Consider the following 21,090-nt stretch of genomic DNA (forward strand, 5'->3'; position numbering starts at 1 on the left):
TTCAAAAGACGATTCACAGCGAACCTACTTTAACCCTCAGACACGGTGTTGTAAATTTGCTGTTGCCAGAATGGCAATGACCAAGTCGTAGTGCATTACTCAAGGCCCTGTGTTATGCCATATTATAGTGTAGTACGGTAGTTAACTTTTCAATGACTATTACAGCGTTCCACTGGTGGAGATACAGTGTAACAGATGTCGCCACGACAGCGTGGCTGAGCCATTATCAATGCTGTGGAGATGAACCGTGTTGTTTTGCACCAGCAGTTGTAAAATATCTTGGTATAATTCCATGTACAATGGAGGAATATTTGAATTATATTTGTTAAGGGAGTGTTGAGGAACGATACAACACCGCATAGCTCGAGCACTCAAATGCCGAGATGTAGGTTTTATTGCGTTAATCAAGCCAACGTTGCCCCCTACTGGGCATAACAGGACATAGCTGGAAAGCTACCTCTACAATATCACAATAGGTTAAGGCCGACACAGGCTACAGAAGGCCTAATTAAAATAAATAAATAAATAAACTTTTTCCCGGGATTCCCGGGAAATGGCTCGTCATTTCCCGGGATTTGATTCATGTCATTTTCGGGAAAAATATTAAACCCTACTTCACAGGCTGCCTGGTCATCTGAGAGACTTTATCTGCCCCTCGTGGGCGAGGGACTTTGAGGGGCCGGGGTAGTGTAACAGACTGAGTTATAAGTTCTTGATGTGTTAACGTTATAGTGTTCAGAATTCCTATTTAGTTAAGGCAGAGGCACTCTTACACTGCAGCAATAGGATTAACTGAGTGTCCTTAAATGTGTAATGACTTAGAGGCTGCAAAGCTTGTCAATCATTCTAGTTACCTATGATAGAGAGTCTACAAGAGAACATGCTGGTGATTGGCTGAGTGCATGGGGGGTGGGAGTGTGGGCTGGGGCCCGCGTGCGAGAGAGAGAGAGAGAGACGGCTGATGAGCATTGCAGTAGTTCCTAGGAACAGTTCTGTTGTTTTGGCGTTGGCTACGGCCTACAGTAGCCTGTGTTTGGTTCCAAATAAACAGCAAGTAAACTGGCACAAGCTTTCGCTGTGGTCTGTTTGAGGGACGCTACAATACTTTTTGTCAGTTTCCAACCAACAAATCTTAATTTTAATCTTGGTGGATATAAGGCAAATTTGTTAACATGACTCCACTCTACACCCCTACAAAATTTTATCAAAATTCATTCAAAATTTTTTGAGCTATGTGTTTACAGACAGAATGACACGCACAGCAATGCTACCAAAAACATTACCTCCTTGGTAACAATAAGATTCTCAACAGAAAGCCTGATAAAACAGAAAGGAGTCCACAGACAGCTAAACCTACAACCCCAAAGGCAAAAAACTGACGCTGTTTAAAATGTTAATTAAAAAAAAAGAAAAACAAAGAAAACAGAATGCAGAGATTTGCAAAGATATCAAATGTTCAATGAGCAAATGTACAATTTGAAGAATATTAGCCCATTTTGAATTTGATGGCAGCAACACGTTTTTAAAAAAGTTAGGATGTGGCCGTGTTTGCCACTGTTTTGCACCCCCTCTTCTTTTAACAACAGTCCACAAACGTCCTGAGAGCAGCTGCTGAGGAATGCTGTCCCATCCTTTTCTAGCATTGGATTATAGCTGCTCAACAATGTGGCAAAAAGGGCGAACTCACTATAGATGCGGACCTTGTATGTATGAGATGATGGATATGATGAAAAATGTTAATTAAAAATAGCAAATAACTGTCATTAAACAAATGTAGCAGAGAAAAAAATGATATAATTTCAACTGAAACAGTCATAAAATTGAAATATTTTAGCAAAAACATTTTAAAATTAGAAGTATTTGCACAAAACCAAAGAACATGTTTTTGTATTTTTCTCGCTCGTATCGATTGGGCGCTGCGGGCCTCCGTAGGGAAGCCGCTGGTTTGTTGATATTTTTCTTCATCAGCTGAGTGGCCAGAAGTTAGCTGTCGAGTTTCCGAGCAGCTCGGAACAGATCAACACCGCGGCTTTATTTTTACCCGCTGACGCTGCTATTCAGCACACACAAACCACAAACACTTCACTCATGTTTTACAGAAGCAGCAGCGCCACAGAGATAGCGACAGGTCACGGCCAACGTTAGCTACAAAGCTAGTATTCTGTTCCAGCTAGCCTGGCAAACGAGAAGGCTAGCGACGTTAGCCGATGTGAAGCGAAGACATGGAGGGGATACTTTACAAATGGACGAACTACATGACAGGTGACTCTTCCTAAGAACCGATTTAACCTAACCGTGTTAGTATTGAATAATGACAGCTAATGCTACATATGGTAAAAGCGTCTAAATTAGCAGGTTAGCTAACAGGCTAATATTAAAATCAAATGTACGTGTTACTGTGTGGCTGCTGTTTTTGGTTGTAAGTTGATGTAATATTGGATTTAGTCAGTCAGAATTATACCACTGGTTAGTGTCATGTCAATACTGAAGTAATGTCAGTACTTAAGTACTTCTGGCAAAATGTACTTGAAGCAATCAAAGTCAGGAAAGACTTCTTTGACATCTGTAAGACACCACTGGATTGTAAATACTGGAAAATACTAAAAGTAATTAGACGTGGACAAACACTTAAAAACCTGTTTTTCTAAGTTTTAAAATTTCCAGTTTCCACAATTTTGCAGACATGTGGGCCTTTAGCTGCATGGCAGGTTTATTGGCAAAGATTACAATAATTCAGCTGTTTGTAATCATCAGATTACACATGTGTTTTGAATGTCTTTATTAAACTAATTTCAGATAAGTGGAAGAAGATGGATGGATGGATTTCAAAAGTTTTTGCTGGTGGTGTGTGTGTGTGTTTCCAAATCAAACAAAAGATAATTTTTCAGTACTGACATTCAGTACTTAAGTAGAAGTACAAGTACTTGTGTTAAAAACTACTCTGGTTGGTAAAAGTTGAAGTACTGGTTCAACTTCTGTACTGAAGTAAAAGTAAAAAAGTACAGGCTCTGAAATCTACTCAAAGTAAGAAAGTAAAAGTAGCTCCTCGGAGGACGTTTCTACCTCTTTCTTACATCTTTCTCCATCTGAGTGAAGTTATCACTCATTCTTTGCTCTCCCTTAAAATACAGCAGCTGTTCTTTTAGCTAGCAGACACACTGTGTGACAAACTGCACACACTTTTTTTTTTGTCCTTTACGTTTTCTGTCATTTATTTTCCTCACCGTTCCGGCGTGCAGCCTCTATGTAAAGCGCAACTTCCTCTAGCTTTTTCCGGTCTTTCGAGCGCTGCAGGAGCCTCTCCCTCAACCGTGTGGGTCTGTCTATCAAGAAAAAACCGCTCACAATCAGGAGTCGCCTCCCGCACTGACCGGAAATGCAAACGTTTCTCAGATGCATTAAAAATAAAGTAACGAGCTTGTTTTGAAAATGTAATAAGTAGAAAGTACAGATACTTGTGTAAAAATGTAGGGAGTAAAAGTAAAAAGTTGTCAGAAAAATAAATACTCAAGTAAAGTACAGATACCTGAAAAATCTACTTAAGTACAGTAACGACGTATTTGTACTTCGTTACTGTCCACCACTGTAATTTTAGCACCAGTCTTGGTTCTTTGTAGAGCACCAACCTGCTTCTGGCAGCATTCTTTAGGAAACTCGGCCCGTTCCTCAGAGGCAAAGGTTTGGTTAATATTTCTGAGTTTAGCTTCTGCAGCTTCCTTCTTCAACTGCCACCAGAGATTTTTAAGGGGATTTAAGCAAGCTGACTCTGATGGCCACTCTGGACTTTTTAATGAAACCAAGCATTGGTAGATTTTGGTGTTTGCTTGGGGTCATTGTCCTGTTGGAGGGTTCATCAATGCCCAAGCTTCCTACTGATGGTATGATGTTTTCTTCCAGGACACCATGTAGGTTTCCAGTATCTGTTGAAATGGCCTTAAAGTAACACCATACTTCACTGTGGAATAGACAGGTTATAGGAAAGGTGGGCACATACCCAGGGTCCTGGCACCAATTGCGGCCCTTTAACAACTTGATCAATGATTTTTTTTCTTGAAAGAAAGCTGTCACGACAAAAACAGAGATGCATATAAGTGCCAGTGAGGAGAGCCACACAGCAACTAAGCTCTAAGGGCTTTTGTAGAAGACTGACACACCTGCTCCAGGTGTTGCCAGGGTTGCTGATTAGAAATGTGCCACACAGACAGACTGAAAGGAAGTTAGGGTGGAGTGGGCATCACAAAGCCAGGAGAAAGCTGGTGCTTTGTTCTTAAGATGTTAGAGAGGCAAATCTGAGATGGTTTGGACATGTGGACAGAGACATGTTAGATATGGAGCTGCCAGTTTAGAAGAAAAGAGGGAGGCCACAGAGGAGGTTTGTGGAAGTAGTGAGGGCTGGTGTAACAGAAGCCGATGGTAGGAATAGGGCGATATGGAGACAGATGATCTGCTGTGATGACCCCTAAAGGGAGCAGCCAGAAGAATGAGAACAACAACTTCTTCACATGTTTAATTTAACATTTCAAAATAATGAAAATAAATTCACAGAAAAATATGCTATAGTTGTAAGTTGCCTTGCATTATTGTGCAACCAAACTGTGTGTTTAGGAAGTGCACGTGCACTTTTTGCATGAGTAGGTAGGAAAACCGTGGCAAGCTTGCGTCCAGGGCCCATGGCTGTGATAATCAATCCATTACAGTAGAGGCTGTGTTCTTTTTAGCATAAGCTTCCTTCTTCCTCCTCTAGATATACAGCTCATCCACAGGCAAAACAAAAAAAATGTTCTACGTGGTTCTGCGTGTACTAAAGGTCAGTTTTCTTGCACTTTTGGTTTAGCAGTTGTGTCTATCTAGGACACACCTGGAGCCTTTCAATGTGTATATCAGTTTGTTTATTTTTTTGGTCACCCTTGCTTTCAGGAGTCTGTTGGCAGCCTCCAATAATTTCCTCTCTCTGACACACCCTTTGACTTTTACCCTGCAAAATAGGCTTTAATAGGCTTTGTGTATAGTTTTTTGCTATTTTATTTTATTCTATTGAATTTTAGTTTTAGTTTTTAGTTTAGTTATTTGTTCTTACTCATCCTTTTCATTTTTTTTCTCTGTATTGAGCTGCTGTAATGCACAAATTTCCCCGTCGTGGGATCATTAAAGTTTTATCTTATCTTATCTTATCTTATCTTATCTTATCTTATCTTATCTTATCTTATCTTATCTTATCTTATCTTATCTTAACTGTACCTCTTATGTATCTGTTAATAGAATAATTTTGCCTCCAAGTGTAAATGTAGTGAATGTTTAAAGTAGCAAATAACCTGTACAGGACTTGAGAAAATTTATTGCGCTGACTTATATGTTTCTCAGAGGAGAACTGACGGCCACATACAAGGCACATTATCTGTGATGGAAACCAGCTGCATGGTAACAGGAACTGAAATGATGTTTGACTATAATGATGTCAGCATATCATGTCTATTAACAATAGTGGTAGAGGACAAACTATACACGGCTCATGACCTCAAACACTCCCACTGTCATCTGCTTTCTGTCAGCGGGAAAGTGAATGTCATCAGAACAACATGAAGGGACATTTCCTGAGGATTGAAATTTCTTTTTTCTACATTATTATATGATCCCTTGGCCAAAACAGTTAGTCAAGCTAAGAGGTTAAATCAGTTCATTTTTCAAGTCCAAACTCTTAAATGTTTTCTGCTTCCAGTGTCTGAACGCTGAGCATGTGCTCATATATTTGTTATATTTACTGATAAATTGAATATCTTTTTTTTTTTTTTTTTTTTTTAAGGCTTTAGGAAGCTTTCATGGGTTGTTCAGTATCTTCTAATGTTTTATTTTTTTTTTAGAGGCAAATTAAGGAATTAAAAATAAGAATATCTCCTGCTGGACAATAACTAATTAAAACAAATCATTAGGGATATGCCAGTTATCAAATTCCAATGTTTAAAATAAGAATTTGGCTCATAGCAGATGGAAATACCATTGTTTGTCAGTCTTTTCTTTTCCTTTTTAATTTTTAAATAAAAATAACTGACCTGTTTTTAAGCAGTTTAGCTCATCGTGACACACTTTATAAAAAACCTGCACAAAATTGATACGACACATAAGTAAATGCAGACATCAGCCAGCAGGACCAGTACCGGGTAATATTGAGGTTTCTTGTGTGATGTAATGCACACATTGCTCGAAAGTTGTCTACCATACTGGACATGATAAAACCACCAGTAAGTTAATTACAGCAGGAAAAGGAAGCACATGGGCAAATAGGTACCTCCTTTTTAAAAAGCCAGAATAACAAGTCACATCTTCAAATTGCTTATTTTACTAGAGCAACAGGCTGCTGATTTTTGCATTAATCATGTACGTTTTTTGTCATCAGGGTGGCAGCCTCGCTGGTTCGTCTTAGAGAACGGAGTCATCTCTTATTACGACAGTGAGGATGATGTTGGCAAAGGAAGCAAAGGATCCATCAAGATGTCTGTGTGTGACATTAAAGGTTAGCGTTACTACGCCCTAACCTACATAAGTGGCCGACATCGTTGTCATTTATGCTCGTGCTGGTGCATTATGTGCTAATTACCACGTGGTCGTGTCCCTGTGTTTTATATACAGTGCCAGCTGATAGAAACAAATAGAATGATGGGACTTTTTTCCCTGCTGGGTCCCCACTCTTCTTTGTGGTCAGTTTTTTCTGATGGGCAAACACATTTGTCTTTATACTTTTCTCACTTCTTTGTACATTCTCTCACTTCCATTTCGATAGTTTCAGCAATCTCCTTCCAGAAATTTTGTGACAATTATTGTGTATTGATGCTACGATTATTATTCCTTATACTGAAATGACAGTTGTTATTCTCTCACTGATAAATTTCAAAACTGAGGTGAAAACGTAGCCATAAATGAACAGGAGGAATCACAGTAGTCGCGGGCTCTGTTGACCCAACATGTACTTACGTTTCTAGGGAGGTGCACGTCGGGTTACGCCGTAGGTTATGGCGTAAGGTTCAGAGGGGTTTGCAGTCATGCCGTAGGTCACGGTGCAAATTTGCTGCTGAAGCATAAATCCCCAGAAACACTCCTCATATTTTATGTCTCAGTTCATCCGACAGATGCGACGCGTCTGGAGCTGATAATCCCCGGCGAGCAGCATTTCTACGTGCGAGCTGTGAATGCTGCAGAGAGGCAGCGGTGGCTCGTGGCTTTGGGGTCATCCAAAGCTGGAACGCTGGACAGTCACAAACATAAAGGTAAGTCTGCGATGTGTGCGTCTGCTCGTTTTTCCTCAGAATTGACCTGTGGGAGCCACGGTGACAGTTTAGATGGAATGCCAAAGTAAAAGGATTTTCTCATTCATGTTGGTATAGTAGAGTTGAGTTGATGGTGGACAATGATCTTGGGGATCAGCGATGGTCAGATAGATTTTCAGTAGTCAGTTTTTTACTTTGTTATCCCATTAATGGCTTAAATCAATTTGATTAGATTTGTGTTAACTTCCCTCTGCCAGAGCTGAAAAATATAAACAGGGTATCATGACCGTGTGCCAACGAGCAGCCCAGTCTGTTTAGCCCTATGATATTCTGTGTTTACTTCACCAGCAGCGGGAAAGCTAATTTAGTGTGGAGGAACCTGAGAGGAAATGGTCAGCAGTTTGTAAATATTTCACAGCTGCAATAAAGTGGAAGCTGGTTGGGAAATTTTTATTCCACTTACAGTAAAAACACCCTATAATCAGCTTGTTTAAATATCATTTCAGTTTCGCTGTCTGCCGTCAGCTCTGCAGGTGATGTGTGCGCTTAATGAGGAGGTTCAGAAAAAAGAGAAACTGCAACTGCAGATGACAGCAGGATGCAGAAGCCTAATGACTGACTGACTGACTGACTGAGGACCTCTCATGCCTATGTGGCATATTGGGCGGCAAAAGATCACCACAGGGCTCGGTCTTGTGCCCGTGTTTCAGCTTCTTCCAATGGAAGCCTAATGAGACTAGTGCAAATAAATGAGATTAATAACCCCAGCACATTTTTTATATTTATCTTGGATCTGTCTTTATAAAGTGCCACTGGTAAAAGTAGATGTTACAATGAGGGAATGAAAATATGAAATGGGCATAGTAAAAGCTCCAGAATTTTATCACTATTTAATCAGCATTCCCCAAAAACCTCTGTGAACAAACTGCGAATGTTTTTGCAAAATTATGAAATGCAAGATCTGCCGTTCTGCATCTGAATGCTCTGGAATGGCCTCACATTTCTTTGTAAGACCAGACTCTTTCTAGCTCTTTGCTCATGCTGAGCCACCTGACAGCTGTGTGGTAAGGGCGGATGAGTCCCAGGGGCCGTACAACGCCCAGGTCTGCCTTAAGGCATCTCCTGGGTGAGATGTTCTGGGCATGTCCTTCCAAGAGGAGGCCCTGTGGTAAACCCAGGACACCCTGGAGAGATTACATCTCTCACTGGGAATGCCTCAGCGTTCTCCCAGTTGAACTGGAGAAGGTGGCTGCCCCGTGATCCGGCCAGGGACAGAAGATGGATGGATGGACCTTAACACTGGCATCAGAATGGTACTGATACTGGCAGATACCAGATTCTGAGGTATCAGTACAGAATCCATCCATCCATCCATTTTCTTCCGCTTATCCGGAGCTGGGTCACGGGGGCAGTATGGAATCAGAAATGGAAAAAGTTGCATTGGTGCATCCCCAGTTATGACTTATTATTATAACCATTTAGATGATATATGTTGACTTACGGTCATTAATTACAGGCTTAATCATTTGTTCTTGTATGGTTCTCCTGCTGGTACAGCTTGCATTACTTTTTCTTTATGCTGGATTTGGAAAATAAACTTAACGTTAACATTAAACAGTTAACAGTGCCCGGCTGCGATGGCATTGGCTATTTGTTATCTCACAATGGGATGAGATGGAGAAGCTCGCCCAACTCTGCTGTACATAATCATGGAAATCTAGTTACTATACAGTATTTTAACCTAAAACAGAAGTGATGCAGTTTGTGTTGTGTGAAAAGTGAACATTGGCATTGTTTAGTAGTTTCATACACACGATTTTTCAGACTTAACTGAATGCAACACTTCGTCTGTCAGGTCCGGACTGTTTGAAGACAAAAATGTCTGAACTACGTCTGTACTGCGACCTCCTCGTCCAGCAGGTCCAAACGATCCAATCACAGTACAGTGCTGACTCGGAGACCACGCCCACTTCTGAGGTAAAATTCACATCTTTTTTAGATTTCTTTATTCCTTCAAAGTTAGACTCACAACTATAAGGGTTTTCCTTTCTTTAATTAAGAGATGCACTTAAATGACATTATCCTGCTGTAAAACAGCAGATATGTCAGTGTGTGAAATTAAACAATATGTAAAAAGGAGGAATTTTACCATTTAAAAAAAAAAAAGTAACCTTTAGTACGACCAAAATGCTGTCAGGCAGAAAGAGTACATCTCAAATTGAATAAAAAAAATTTTCTGTTTGCAATTTGAGGCTTTTGTAAACACTTTCCAGTAAGTGATGCAGGTAAAACTTCAGGTGACTGGTAATCTGTCTGTCTGTCTTCAGGCCTCGCTCCTCAGTGCCACATGTGCCACTTTCATCAGGACTTTGGAGGAGTGTATGACCCTGGCCAACCACAGTTTGACTCCTGACCTCCGACCTCCTGAAAGGGTAATTTCACCTTTTGCAGCTAATCAAAATACTGAATGTTAGGTTGTTGATCTGGGACGCTTCAAGGCTGACATGTCGGATTATTTTTCAATTACTTTACTCTGGGTTGTGTGATAACATTCACAGAGTGCTCTGCTGCATAAAAACATGTCAGAGTGAGACGGACAGCCCATACTGCCCTCTTTGTACAGCTAACAGATGCCTCACAGTCATTAGGGCCGCTGTCTGTGATTGGATAGAAATATTGTGTAGTTTCAACTTGGCAAATAACAGCATCCTCTCAGTGTGACATAATTGGTTTACTGTCAATTTTATTTTGTATGTATACACGACGAGAAAACAGTGAAGCAGATGTGACAGGAGATTGAGAATAAAAAAAAAATAAAGTGCTGGTTAAAGGGAATTAACATTAAAATAAAATTAACAGCAAAATTTTATGTTCACTGATTAGTTTACTGTAGATTTATAGTCAAAGAAATCCAACAGAAGAAAACAAAAACGTAACCTGGATCTAGTTTAAACGCTTTCTCATTTAACAGGTCAGCGAGTGGTCAGACATATTTAAGGTCTTGAAATCTTCATCATAGTTTAAAAGAATTTTTTTTTTAACATAAATGTCTGAATGTCTCATTCTGTTCAGATGAAGCGGTCAATCAGTCACCCAGGAACGTACAGCTTTGACAGGTGAGCAAAACACACACAAACCATCACAGAGACGCATCAAGATATGCCACTGATATTTATTATTGTGCCACTGTTATTTGTTATTTGCTGATATTGATTTATCAGCAAATAACCGGAATTTATCTGTTATATCACATCAATTTTGGAAGCTAAATGCTTAAAAACTGTGTTATAAAGAGCTGAAAGGCTTTAAAAACAGGTCAGTTATACTCAGTTATATTCAGTTAAACATCAGTGTTAGCCAACTGGCAAATACAAAAGAAGGCTGGTGACCTGTACAGGATGTACCCTGCCTCTCGCATGACAGCTGGGATAGGCTCCAGCCCCCCTGAACAGGATAAGCAGAAGAGGATGGATGGATGGAATATTGTTCAGAAATTACAGAAATAAAGTCAGTAACAGCAGATATATGCTATAGTGTTAGTATTAAATATTACTCCATACTGTCAGGTTAAATACATAGGTATTTAATTCCTTTTTTTAAAATAAAACATTCACCATTCTGATAATAAAAGCCTGATTCATCCGTTTTTCAGTTGAATGCGTGACTGAATCCCTGCTGAGTTTGGCCTCTAGGAGGCAGCAGTGCAGCATCCTAAATGCTTCAGTCTGAACTGGTGTAAATCAGTTTAGGCTTCACGGCGGTGGGTAATGAAGAGAGCCCACAGTGTGCTGTAGGTTGGAGACTTCACAAAGTGACTGAGAAATTTCTTTCTGATTGTATTACTGTCACATACTGGCAGTTGATTGTCCTTGTGCAGCGCTTTGCACACAGTTCACCTCGCCGCGACAGCGTGTGATTTGAGAGCAGAGAGTAAGCATGTCCGCCTGAGATCTCATTCGCTATAACAAGCTGTTATTTTTAAGTATCACGTCTCCTTGTTGGATTATGAGAACAAGTGACGTCTTGTTTTAATGGTGAAGAGTGCGAGGGGCACGGCGGGACACTTTTTAAGATAAGGGGCTGCGTGTATCTGTTACAGATGTTACACAGATGTTAAAATTGCTGATAACTGCTGCAACCCAGGAGGGTCAGTATGGAAGATTCATCCTTAAACTGTCACATAAAAATGAAATCCATGTTAGAATATATATTGGATTCAACTTTATTTGTTCACTTGAGTAATTTAAAATGCGCAGATGTTAATGGTGAGCATAGACAGCAGGTGTTATTAAAACCTGTTAAACCCTCAAGTGACTTTTAGCTACTAAAATGATATGAATGACTCCATTATATTTTAAACAGGGATCTTTTGATTTTTTCCTAACAGCTTTATGTGAGTTTATCATAACTATACTGTCTACGTTTTCCCCTTACAGACATTCTGAACCCTTCTAATATCATTAATTATTGTTTATCAATAATGTTGTTTGTGCATGAAGGTGTTAACCCCACTAAATGTCAGTTGAGCTGTTTTCATCATGACTTTGGGCCTTAAGTATCTGCTACAAATAAATATTGCTACTCCAGGCCTGTGAGTGACAGTTCACTACAAAACATTACTTCAGATGTGGAAAATTACAATAAAAATCAAAGTCTGCGATTTTAAAAACATGCATAAATGACCCTCACAACTTTCCATGATCACTGCTACACCAATGGGCCAATTCCTGTAAAGACAACTATGAAAACTCCACTCGGTGTTCGTACCGTCACCCTGCTTTAAGACACGTTTGTGAACTAAAAGTGTCTTTCAGTAGCTTTGGTTACATTATGTTTGTAACATTTTGTATTGAGATCATTTGTCCTGACTGCCTCTCAGACCTTTCGACCCTGACGTTGGATTTAAGAGTTGTTACTGTTTCTGCTCCTTTTGTACTCGTGTGTTGGATTTTTTTTGGGAAGCTGTTCACACAACTTGCTCAGCACCAGCTTCGGGCACACCAAACTATTTCTGTGACTTGTCGACCTCCGAATGTTTTCTTTATCTCAAATGTGCTGAATAAAAAGGACGGGGAGGATTTAAAGGTCCTTTCATTTTCGTTGCCGGTACGTTTAACTTTCAGAGGACGTCGTTCTCTGGAGAGAAGACAGAGAGGCAAATGGTGACTTTAACCACCTGATCCTGCAAAAAAACATTTTCTCTAAGGTTTGATGTGCAAATTAGCACACACACGACATCAGGTACTCACTAAATATTTATAGCAAGATGTGCAGGGTGATAACTGATGTGCTGAGTCACATGACTGACAGATTAATGAGAGCGCCTAGTGCAGTAATATTTACAGCAGTAAATATTTACAGCAGCCTGGTTGTCAGAGTGGAACATATACAGTGTTACAAAGATTAAGCATTGCAGTTATTGAATGAGTAACAACAGCATGTTTATGTTCTGGAGTCTCATTGCGTGATCACAGAGACATCCCTGAACCTGTTAGTTGATGAGGAAACGCTCCTGCATCATCACAGATGGAAGCAGGACTCCAGGAGCAGGTTTAGTGGTCAGCGTAAACCCCGGGTCACCTAACCTGCTCACCGTCAGCTTTTCTTAAACAAGCCCTGAATTTTTCTGAGACTCCTCCCTTCATGCTGCACCTGAAGCTGTTGGCCGACTCTCAGCTTCCTTTTCTCATTCATACGCTCGAAATGAAACCTGCAGGAGTTAATGCATTTAAAAAGAGCTTGATGAAGAGTTTGGGTTCTCTCATTGGCTCTCAGGGGCAAATATCTGTAGGCTGAACAGTCAAAAACTCTTGTAACATCTTTGATTGTTGTGTATTATATTACTGTTAAGATATAGCTGAAGTAAGCTCGTGACAGATGTTAGAAAGTTTACTGTTTTTCTCATTCTTTTTTTATTCCTCCTCCTCAGGTCAGGTGTACTAAAGGAGTACGTGAGTGGAGGTCAAAGGTCAACACAGCGCCGAAACCGGACATGCTCTGACAGCTCCGTTTATGATACAGAACGTAAGAGAGAATAACTTTTTATAGTGTTCATAAGTAACACCATCTGCATTTTAAAGAAATATATAATTAGTATAATTAGTTATAGTTACATTCAATATCAATTCTGTAAATATTGGAAAAGTCTTACCAGTATGAGCTGAAAGCTTGTACTCAATACTGAGTATTAAAACTAGGGATGCGCCGATCCGATATTCAGTATCGATATCGGTCCGATACTGGCCTAAATTACTGGATCGGATATCGGAAAGAAATAAAAAATGTAATCCGATACATTATATAATGTTTGGCGCACATTAGCTGCATTACAGTGCTCCGTCGTCTTCTTCTTGTGGATTTGGGGTTGACCAAACCAGCTTAGAGCTGCATTACCACCACCTACTGGAATGGAGTGGATCAGCAAATAACCCCCTCAGTTCTCCGTCGCCCTTTGACACTGAGCGATCATCGCTGACATGTTTTTCCGCCTCCACTGCTCTCTGCCTTGTTTGTGTGTTGTGCTCGCTGTGCTGAGAATCAGCTGTTATTTTTTTTTTTTCTACTTCAGCTCCCGGACATACTGCTAGCGAGCACAGCTATTAGCACTGGTGACCGTCTGGTACCAGAAGAACCCCTTCCCCGTCAAAATATTTTTGATACTTTAATCCCTGATTTGTGACTAAATATAGACCTGCAGTAGAAACGTATTTAGGAGAATTCTTGTGAATATAAAGCATTACAAGATTGCGCTCACACAGCCCCCAGTTTTTCAACATAAACACTGATGATGCAACAGCAGCTATCAGCTGATTTACGTGCAGTCTGTCTGCACAAGCGGAAAGAGGCGGAGCCGGTGAGCTCAGATGGAGCAGAAGGAAATGTTTTTCTAGTGTCTAAAAAAAAAGCCTTTTCGTCCCTGTAACCTCCATTAAACCTTTACTGGGAAACAGCTGGAGGTCCTTCATCAACCACCTGATCAGTAAGTGAAGAAAAGAGAACTTTGTAGCTGCTCCATCCACCCTGTTTGTTTCACACAGGGAAAAACGGCAGTATGGAAGTTAATATATGCAGATGAACTGTTAATATGAAAAAAGTATTTCTTATCCAGTTACTTGGGTAATCAATATAAGTAGAATACACTATTGCTAAAATAATCGATAGTTGCAGCCCTAATGAAATTTGCAACATGCCATAAGCATCACCTTCTCACACAGAAGCAACAGGATTCAGGTGATAGTTATTGTTGTAAGTAAAGTTTATTTATATAGCGTTTTTCACAGACAGAAAGTCACTGTACAATAATTAAAACACAATATCACACCCCCCACCCCACCCCACCCCCAGGAAAACACTATGTTAAAAACATAATAACATTACCATATTAAAAATAAAAAAAAATAAAAATAAAGTCAGAAACCAGAAAGCCTGGTTAAACAGAAAGGTTTTCAACTATTTTTTAAATGATGCCACAGAGACAGCTAAATGGAGCTGAGCTGAGCTGAGTGAAGCTGACACCCCACCCACATGAAAAATTCCAGCAAATAGACTGAGCGGTTAGTGTTTGTTTGTGCCGTTAAAACTAGCGTTTGTGCTGCTTTCGTTTCGGAGATATTAAAAATTATTTTTTAGGTCATCCAAAGGTCACCATCCCCCCATCATGCTCCAAAACAAACCAGAGTGGTTTAATTTTTTAGTGCTTCGTTTGTGCCGTTAAAACTAGCGTTTGTGCTGCTTTCGTTTCGGAGATATGAATTATTTTTTTGGCCGATAATGTCACCCCGACCCCCGGGCAAGGAAATTGGTGCATTACCGTCACCGACTGGTATGGAGTGTGGACCAGAATGTCGCTCAAGGGTTATGTGTTAATGCACCAATTTCCTTGTCCGGGGGTCGGGGTGCACCAGTGGCGGATGCTGGTCTTTCAAGGAGGGGAAGCTCAATTTCGGCCTACATCATAAAATGTGTCAGTTTATTTATACAGCAGCACCCGCTGGACAGAAACTGCGATAGAAGTCAGAAAGAGTGATAGAAGTCAGTCTCCAAACACAAGCAGCTACAAAAAAACCACCAGAAATAGAAGCTCGATTTGTCTCTAGTCATTTTTAACAAAGAAAATGCTGCTAAGCCGATTAGGGAAGTCTCCGGTTCAACTCAGAACAGAATGAAAATTTAAAAATCCTCCCACGGATGTTTACACCAAAAGATCGCTGATTCGCTCATTTCGCTGTCAATCAAAAAGGGATTCAGCCTCAGACAGATCATCCAATCATCATGCAGAAGCTGAGCGTCCGGGCCGGCCGAGGCCAGCCCACTGCCCCATAGACCCCCAGAGACGCTGAGCGTCCGATGGGCGGGACAAAGCCCAGCATTTATCCAATGACTCGTCTTGTTTCGTTTCACTCTTTGCTTTGCTATTGAACTCTGTAGACGCTCAGCGTCCACACTGTTTAAAGCACTGGGAAGCTGCGGGAATGAGTGAGAGGAAAGCCGCGTCGTTACCAGTGATAAGAAGCTGGTTCTGAACAAAAGTTGAGCGCGTTGTAGCGCACATTTAGTCAATGACATGTACACACAACAGTATATGTTTGATCACTTATTTTTTGACATTTTAGGGGAAGCTGAGCTTCCCTTGCAGTCTTAGAGCAATCGCCTCTGGGGTGCACAAACCAGCACAAACGAAGCACTAAAAAAGTAGACCACTCTGGTTTGTTTTGGAGCATGATGGGGGGATGGTGACCTTTGGATGACCTAAAAAATAATTTTTAATATCTCAGAAACGAAAGCAGCACAAACGCTAGTTTTAACGGCACAAACCAGCACAAACGAAGCACTAAAAAAGTAGATCACTCTGGTTTGTTTTGGAGCATGATGGGGGGATGATGACGTCATCGGCCAAAATTATAATTTTTAATAACTCAAAAACAAAAGCAGCACAAACGCTAGTTTTAACGGCACAAACGAAGCACTAAAAAAGTAAACCACTCTAGTTTGTTTTGGAGCATGATGGGGGGATGGTGACCTTTGGATGACCTAAAAAATCATTTTTAATAACTCAACGAAAGCAGCACAAACGCTAGTTTTAACGGCACAAACCAGCACAAACAAAGCACTAACCACTCAGTCTATTTGCTGGAATTTTTCACGTGGGTGGGGTGTCAGCTTCACTCAGCTATGGAGCTGGAGTGGTAAACAGTTCCAGAGCTTTGGTGCCACTGCCTAAAAAAGCTCTGTCCGCCCTGGTCCTTAGTCTTGTATGTGGGACAACTAAAAGACTTTGATTTTGTTGTGTGAGAGACTGTTGACTTTTTTTTTTATTTTAATGTTTTTAAATGCCTGGATCAATTTTAAGTATCGGATTTATATCGGTATCGGCCGATATCCAAATATAAAATATCGGTATCGGACATAAAAAAGTGGTATCGTGCCATCCCTAATTAAAACGCATCAGTGTGAGCCAAAGGGAATTTCAGTCAGTGGTTGAATGTAATTAATTACATTTACTTGAGTGCCTACACGTTAAAGTTTATTTCAGCCTGACATTTTTCCTGTAGTGTTGCTACAGTGTCTCTTTGTAACTTTGCACTCTCCGCAGCATAACTTGATTTTGGGGATCCTGAATGAAAGCCACTCACCTGTGAATGCTGCTTTTTGTTGTGTCTCAGGTTTGCTGCCCACTCTCAACGGTGACTCGTCCTCCATTCCCGAGGAGAGAGCAGGCAGCGTGAGCCCAAAGACCACGCCCACTGACACAGACACCGACCTGTCCATCTGAAGACCCCAAACCCGGATAAACTATGGAGGATGTCAGAAACACAACAAGATCATTATTTGATGAGATACTGACACCATTTCACCAAGGATGAACATTTTCCCTGTAGGAACGTCCTTCATGAGCTTTTTCTCAGCTGATTGCCAAACACGAGCACTTTGGAGTCATTAATCGTTCATTTCTTTAAGTCTTTCAGTTGCATGGTACACACTGGAGAGATGGCATTTCAGTCCTAAGCTCAACTTAAGTTTGAGACATTGTGAGTATATATGAAGCTTTAACGTGATGGGATGAGAGCACTCGATGCTGTTAACCTTTCAGATTTACCCTTGGTTACTTTTATAGTTAAAAGGTAGCTTTTGGGACAGAAGACTGACTTGAAGTCCACAACCTGGAATGAAGGAAAAGTGTCAGTAACCTAAGTTGATCCAGCGAATTTCCTCAGCCGGAACCCGATGATTGTATCAGGCAGCTCCATGACGCAGTGTGAACATAATGAACTGTGAATTCCTGGTTTCTGGAAAGATGAGATGCCAGGGCTGCTTTAAACAGAATGTACTGAGAGTTTGTTGTGTTCTGAGGTTTGTTCGTGCATCCAAAAACTGGCTGCAGAGCCAAAAGTTTTGTTCAGTGGCACTTTGACAGGATGCTGAAATCCAGCAACTGTGACGCAAAAGCATCTATTTTTCTGGCTTTTCCTAAAGAACTCCAGATTGCTTCTTTCCTCCCTTGTCTGCTGTGTTCTTCCTCCAGGCCTCCAGCTGAGCTCATTTGCTGAAAGTAAAGGCAAAGGAAGGGGAAAAAAAAGAAAAAGAAAGGTCTCCATCCTGCTCCCTGCCTGCTTTGAGGGAGTCTGCTTGTGTCTTCAGATGTTTGCCAAAACGTAGTCATCCACATTAAAGCAGCCACCTTTCTTTTTCCAGGCAGCTGAAAGTGGCACTTCTTTGCATTTTCTCCTCATTTTTAGCTGACTTTCACCTGCACTCCTAAGACAGGTGAACAGAAATGCTAAATTACAGCTAAATTAGGCGGGAATGTTGCAAGTTGCTACCTTATAATGTTTCTGAAGTATTTCCTTGCAGATGTGACCCTGACACCACTACCGTCCATATTAAAACACTTTTCATGTCAGACTGAATATGAGAAACAGCTTTTTTTTTTTTTTAAAACCAATCACTGGCATAACTAAACCAGCTCTATAAAGAAATGTCGTGCTGAGCTCAGACCTCACCATATTTGTGTCTGTTATGTGTCAGATTAGGAGATTATAGTTATACATGGTACAAAAGATGGATTAAGCTTCTGGATTTAATGAGGCAGAAGTGCCTTCAACCTGCATTTCTATTATTTGCCAGGAGGGGGTGACACTTTTGGTTGTATAGAAGTCTTTTTGAAACCATTAAGGTCGTTTGAAATTATGGTCGTTACTAAAGACAGAAAGGAGGACCATCCAGGTGTGCTCGTAGGCTGATGACTTCTCAGTTATTCGTCCTCGTTTTCTCAGTCAAATCCATCCTCGCTCATAAAAACCGGTTTCAAAACAACAAAATGGTGGCGATGAAAACACTCAGCTCGAGGGTCTTCACTAACTGGCAACATCACTGTAGCCATCTCCTTATACTCTCATCAAATCTCATCTTTTTGTGACTGAGTCACGACAGAAGTCACACTTGTCATCCAGCCATTTCCAATAAGAGAAATAAAGTGTATGAAAATGGCTTTTCACAGCTCCACGTTTCCTACGCCGGCGACATCGTTTCTGTTTTTCTTCGTCGTGTTCACAGTTGTGCACAGCTGAGTGGCAAAAAGCAAATCAATGGCCGGCATTTGGCACTGTGCTCATTCCAACCAGCCTCGTAGAAGCTGGCGAAGCTTCATGGAAAACCCCGAAAAGGTTCTGGAAACTGAAGGGTAAAAATCAGAAACCTTATCTGAACCTCACTGTGGCCCATCTCCTCTTTAAGGTCATCTTCTTTGGCATGTCTAGCTTCCAATGCAGCTTTTTAAAATTTTTTTTAATTTATTGCTTTTGTTCTGATCACTTTCACCTTTGGACCTCTAACTTGTGCAAAGAGTAAACATCAACTTTTGTTTTAAACTGATCTGAATTTTTTGGATGAGCATCGCCGGTGATGAAAGCTGAGTCACGGAGTCTTCAGCATTTATCAGGTTGTGCATCGTGGATTCGTTCCCCAGTGTGAGACCGTCGATGCAGCGTTCTGCTGTAACATCCTGGGGTGTCAGAGGGAGAACGTTCGGATGCAACGATCTGAGCCAGATTTGCCTCCCTGTGACTGTGCTCACTTCCTGAAAATATAAAATCATGTGACGTATAACTGTTTAGAAACACTGGAGACGATCACGCAGAGGAGCAAGTGAAAGGGGACACAATGAGACTTATGTGGAGTTATATTAAAACTGCAGCCACGCTGCAAATGGGGTAGGAAAAAAAAGTTTAAATTAGGTAATTTTTTTTTATTTCACATGCTGATTCCAAAACTTTAACACCTTAAAAATATAAAAAACCATAATGTATAAAGCAGTGCTATCAGGAGATGATGGATGGTTTGAAAATTGCCGCCTTTGTGAATTTCTTTGTGAGGAGCTGCAGGGGGAAAAAGTGTATTTGTGCCATTTCTAAGTCTGCCTGCAGGAAGTGTCCACAGTGGGTTAAACAGTGTTCATTATCAAATAAATCAAACATAAAATAACAGTATAATTTTCTGGAACAGTCTGAAGGTCAAAGCGACTCAGTGAGAGGACTTTCAAATTTCTGTTCTGTGCTTTGCGTGACAAACGAGCTTGACCCAAATTTGTGTATCTAATTTCCCCCTTCATAAAACACCTTTGAAGCCTGCGTGCTGCTGTGTCATGCCACTCTTGTGTTGCTGTTCAAATAGTGTCATGTGAACACAGAGTAAACAATGACTAATGCTCAATGACTTTCTGTTAAGAATATTAAATTGAGCATTGGCCAAAAAAAAAAAAAAAACCCCACATGCACACATTTGATGCCAGGGTGCGTTTGTGTTTACCTTAACGTCACTCGTGCCTGTGGAATTTTAGATGGACCACATCTGTTGTATCCTAAGCTTCGTGAATTCTGTGGAAACAGGACAGTTTTGTCAGTAGCTCCGTAGTACTTCCCCCTGACATGCAGTTTGTAGATGTGGTGGTTGTGCACTCCAAAGTGTTTTTTGAAAATCTTTGTGCACTATTATAAATGGATTATAGTGGCAAATATACTGTGTGTAGGACACAGTGATGGCTGTGGAAGGAGCTGCAGCAGCCTTAAATGTATGAAATTTTGCTCCTGTGTGTTATTCTACCCAAATGTCTGTTCAGTATCTGTGACAAACGCCCAGAGATGTATTTCCTTCACTTCTTTTGAAATGCTGTGAAGAGTTTTTTAAGTATGTAATCGGAGCTGCACAGAGTTCAAACTTTGGATGTTGGTTTCACGTCTGGCAGATCTATATTTAATCATTACACGTGGGAACATTTTTGTTTTTTTCAGGAGACTTTATTGATGTAGATAAAGTAGGTGAGTTTAGTTAGCCTGCATCTTGCCAAATTTCAGACTTGATAGGAAAATTCTGCCACGTAGGAGGAGTACAATTGCCAATAGAAGCAGCAGAATGATCTTCCAACAAAGGGTGTCCGAGCTAAGCTTCAGGGATGGGGTGAGATTGGTCATTGGGGGGGTGTCAGATTAGACACACTGCTCCTCTGAATTGAAAGCAGCCAGTTGTAGTTCAGGAATCCAGGGGCAGATTCAGTGAGCTGGTGAATGCAGCAGAGAGAACAGAATCCAGTTAAGCTATGTAGAAGGAAGCTTTGTTGTCACTCCACATACATTATCTCTACAATAAATACAGGAAATGTTTAAGTTCATGAATGTTTTCTTGCTGTTCTGGCAGTGTTATGATTTTGAAAAAGCATCATCTGTACACGCACTGCTGTTTCTCCTCCAGATATTAAGATGCCTCCCATATGTTAATAATCTTTGAAGGCCTGGTTATGTGCAGACAGCCCTAAACTAAGCTGATCATCTCCTGGCAG

General features: G+C 40.7%; 1 protein-coding gene across 2 annotated transcripts; it reads left to right on the plus strand.

Moving 5' to 3' along the window:
- The first annotated feature begins 1,933 nt into the window (after positions 1 to 1,933).
- On the plus strand, positions 1,934 to 20,556 carry plekha3 (pleckstrin homology domain containing, family A (phosphoinositide binding specific) member 3). 2 transcript variants are annotated; one of them, XM_030748310.1, is made up of 9 exons: positions 1,934 to 2,262; positions 6,392 to 6,508; positions 7,110 to 7,259; positions 7,766 to 7,792; positions 9,115 to 9,236; positions 9,587 to 9,691; positions 10,332 to 10,375; positions 13,189 to 13,283; positions 16,922 to 20,556. In XM_030748310.1, exons 1-9 carry the CDS (start codon positions 2,223 to 2,225, stop codon positions 17,029 to 17,031), a joined length of 810 nt encoding a protein of 269 aa, XP_030604170.1. In that variant the 5' UTR covers positions 1,934 to 2,222; the 3' UTR covers positions 17,032 to 20,556. The 2 variants fall into 2 exon arrangements, with proteins under 2 accessions (XP_030604170.1, XP_030604171.1); XM_030748311.1 differs by lacking the exon at positions 7,766 to 7,792 and having other exon boundaries at positions 2,208 to 2,262.
- Positions 20,557 to 21,090: the final 534 nt, after the last annotated feature.

Source organism: Archocentrus centrarchus, chromosome 15, assembly GCF_007364275.1.
Source record: "Archocentrus centrarchus isolate MPI-CPG fArcCen1 chromosome 15, fArcCen1, whole genome shotgun sequence".
Classification (NCBI taxonomy): Eukaryota; Metazoa; Chordata; class Actinopteri; order Cichliformes; family Cichlidae; genus Archocentrus; species Archocentrus centrarchus.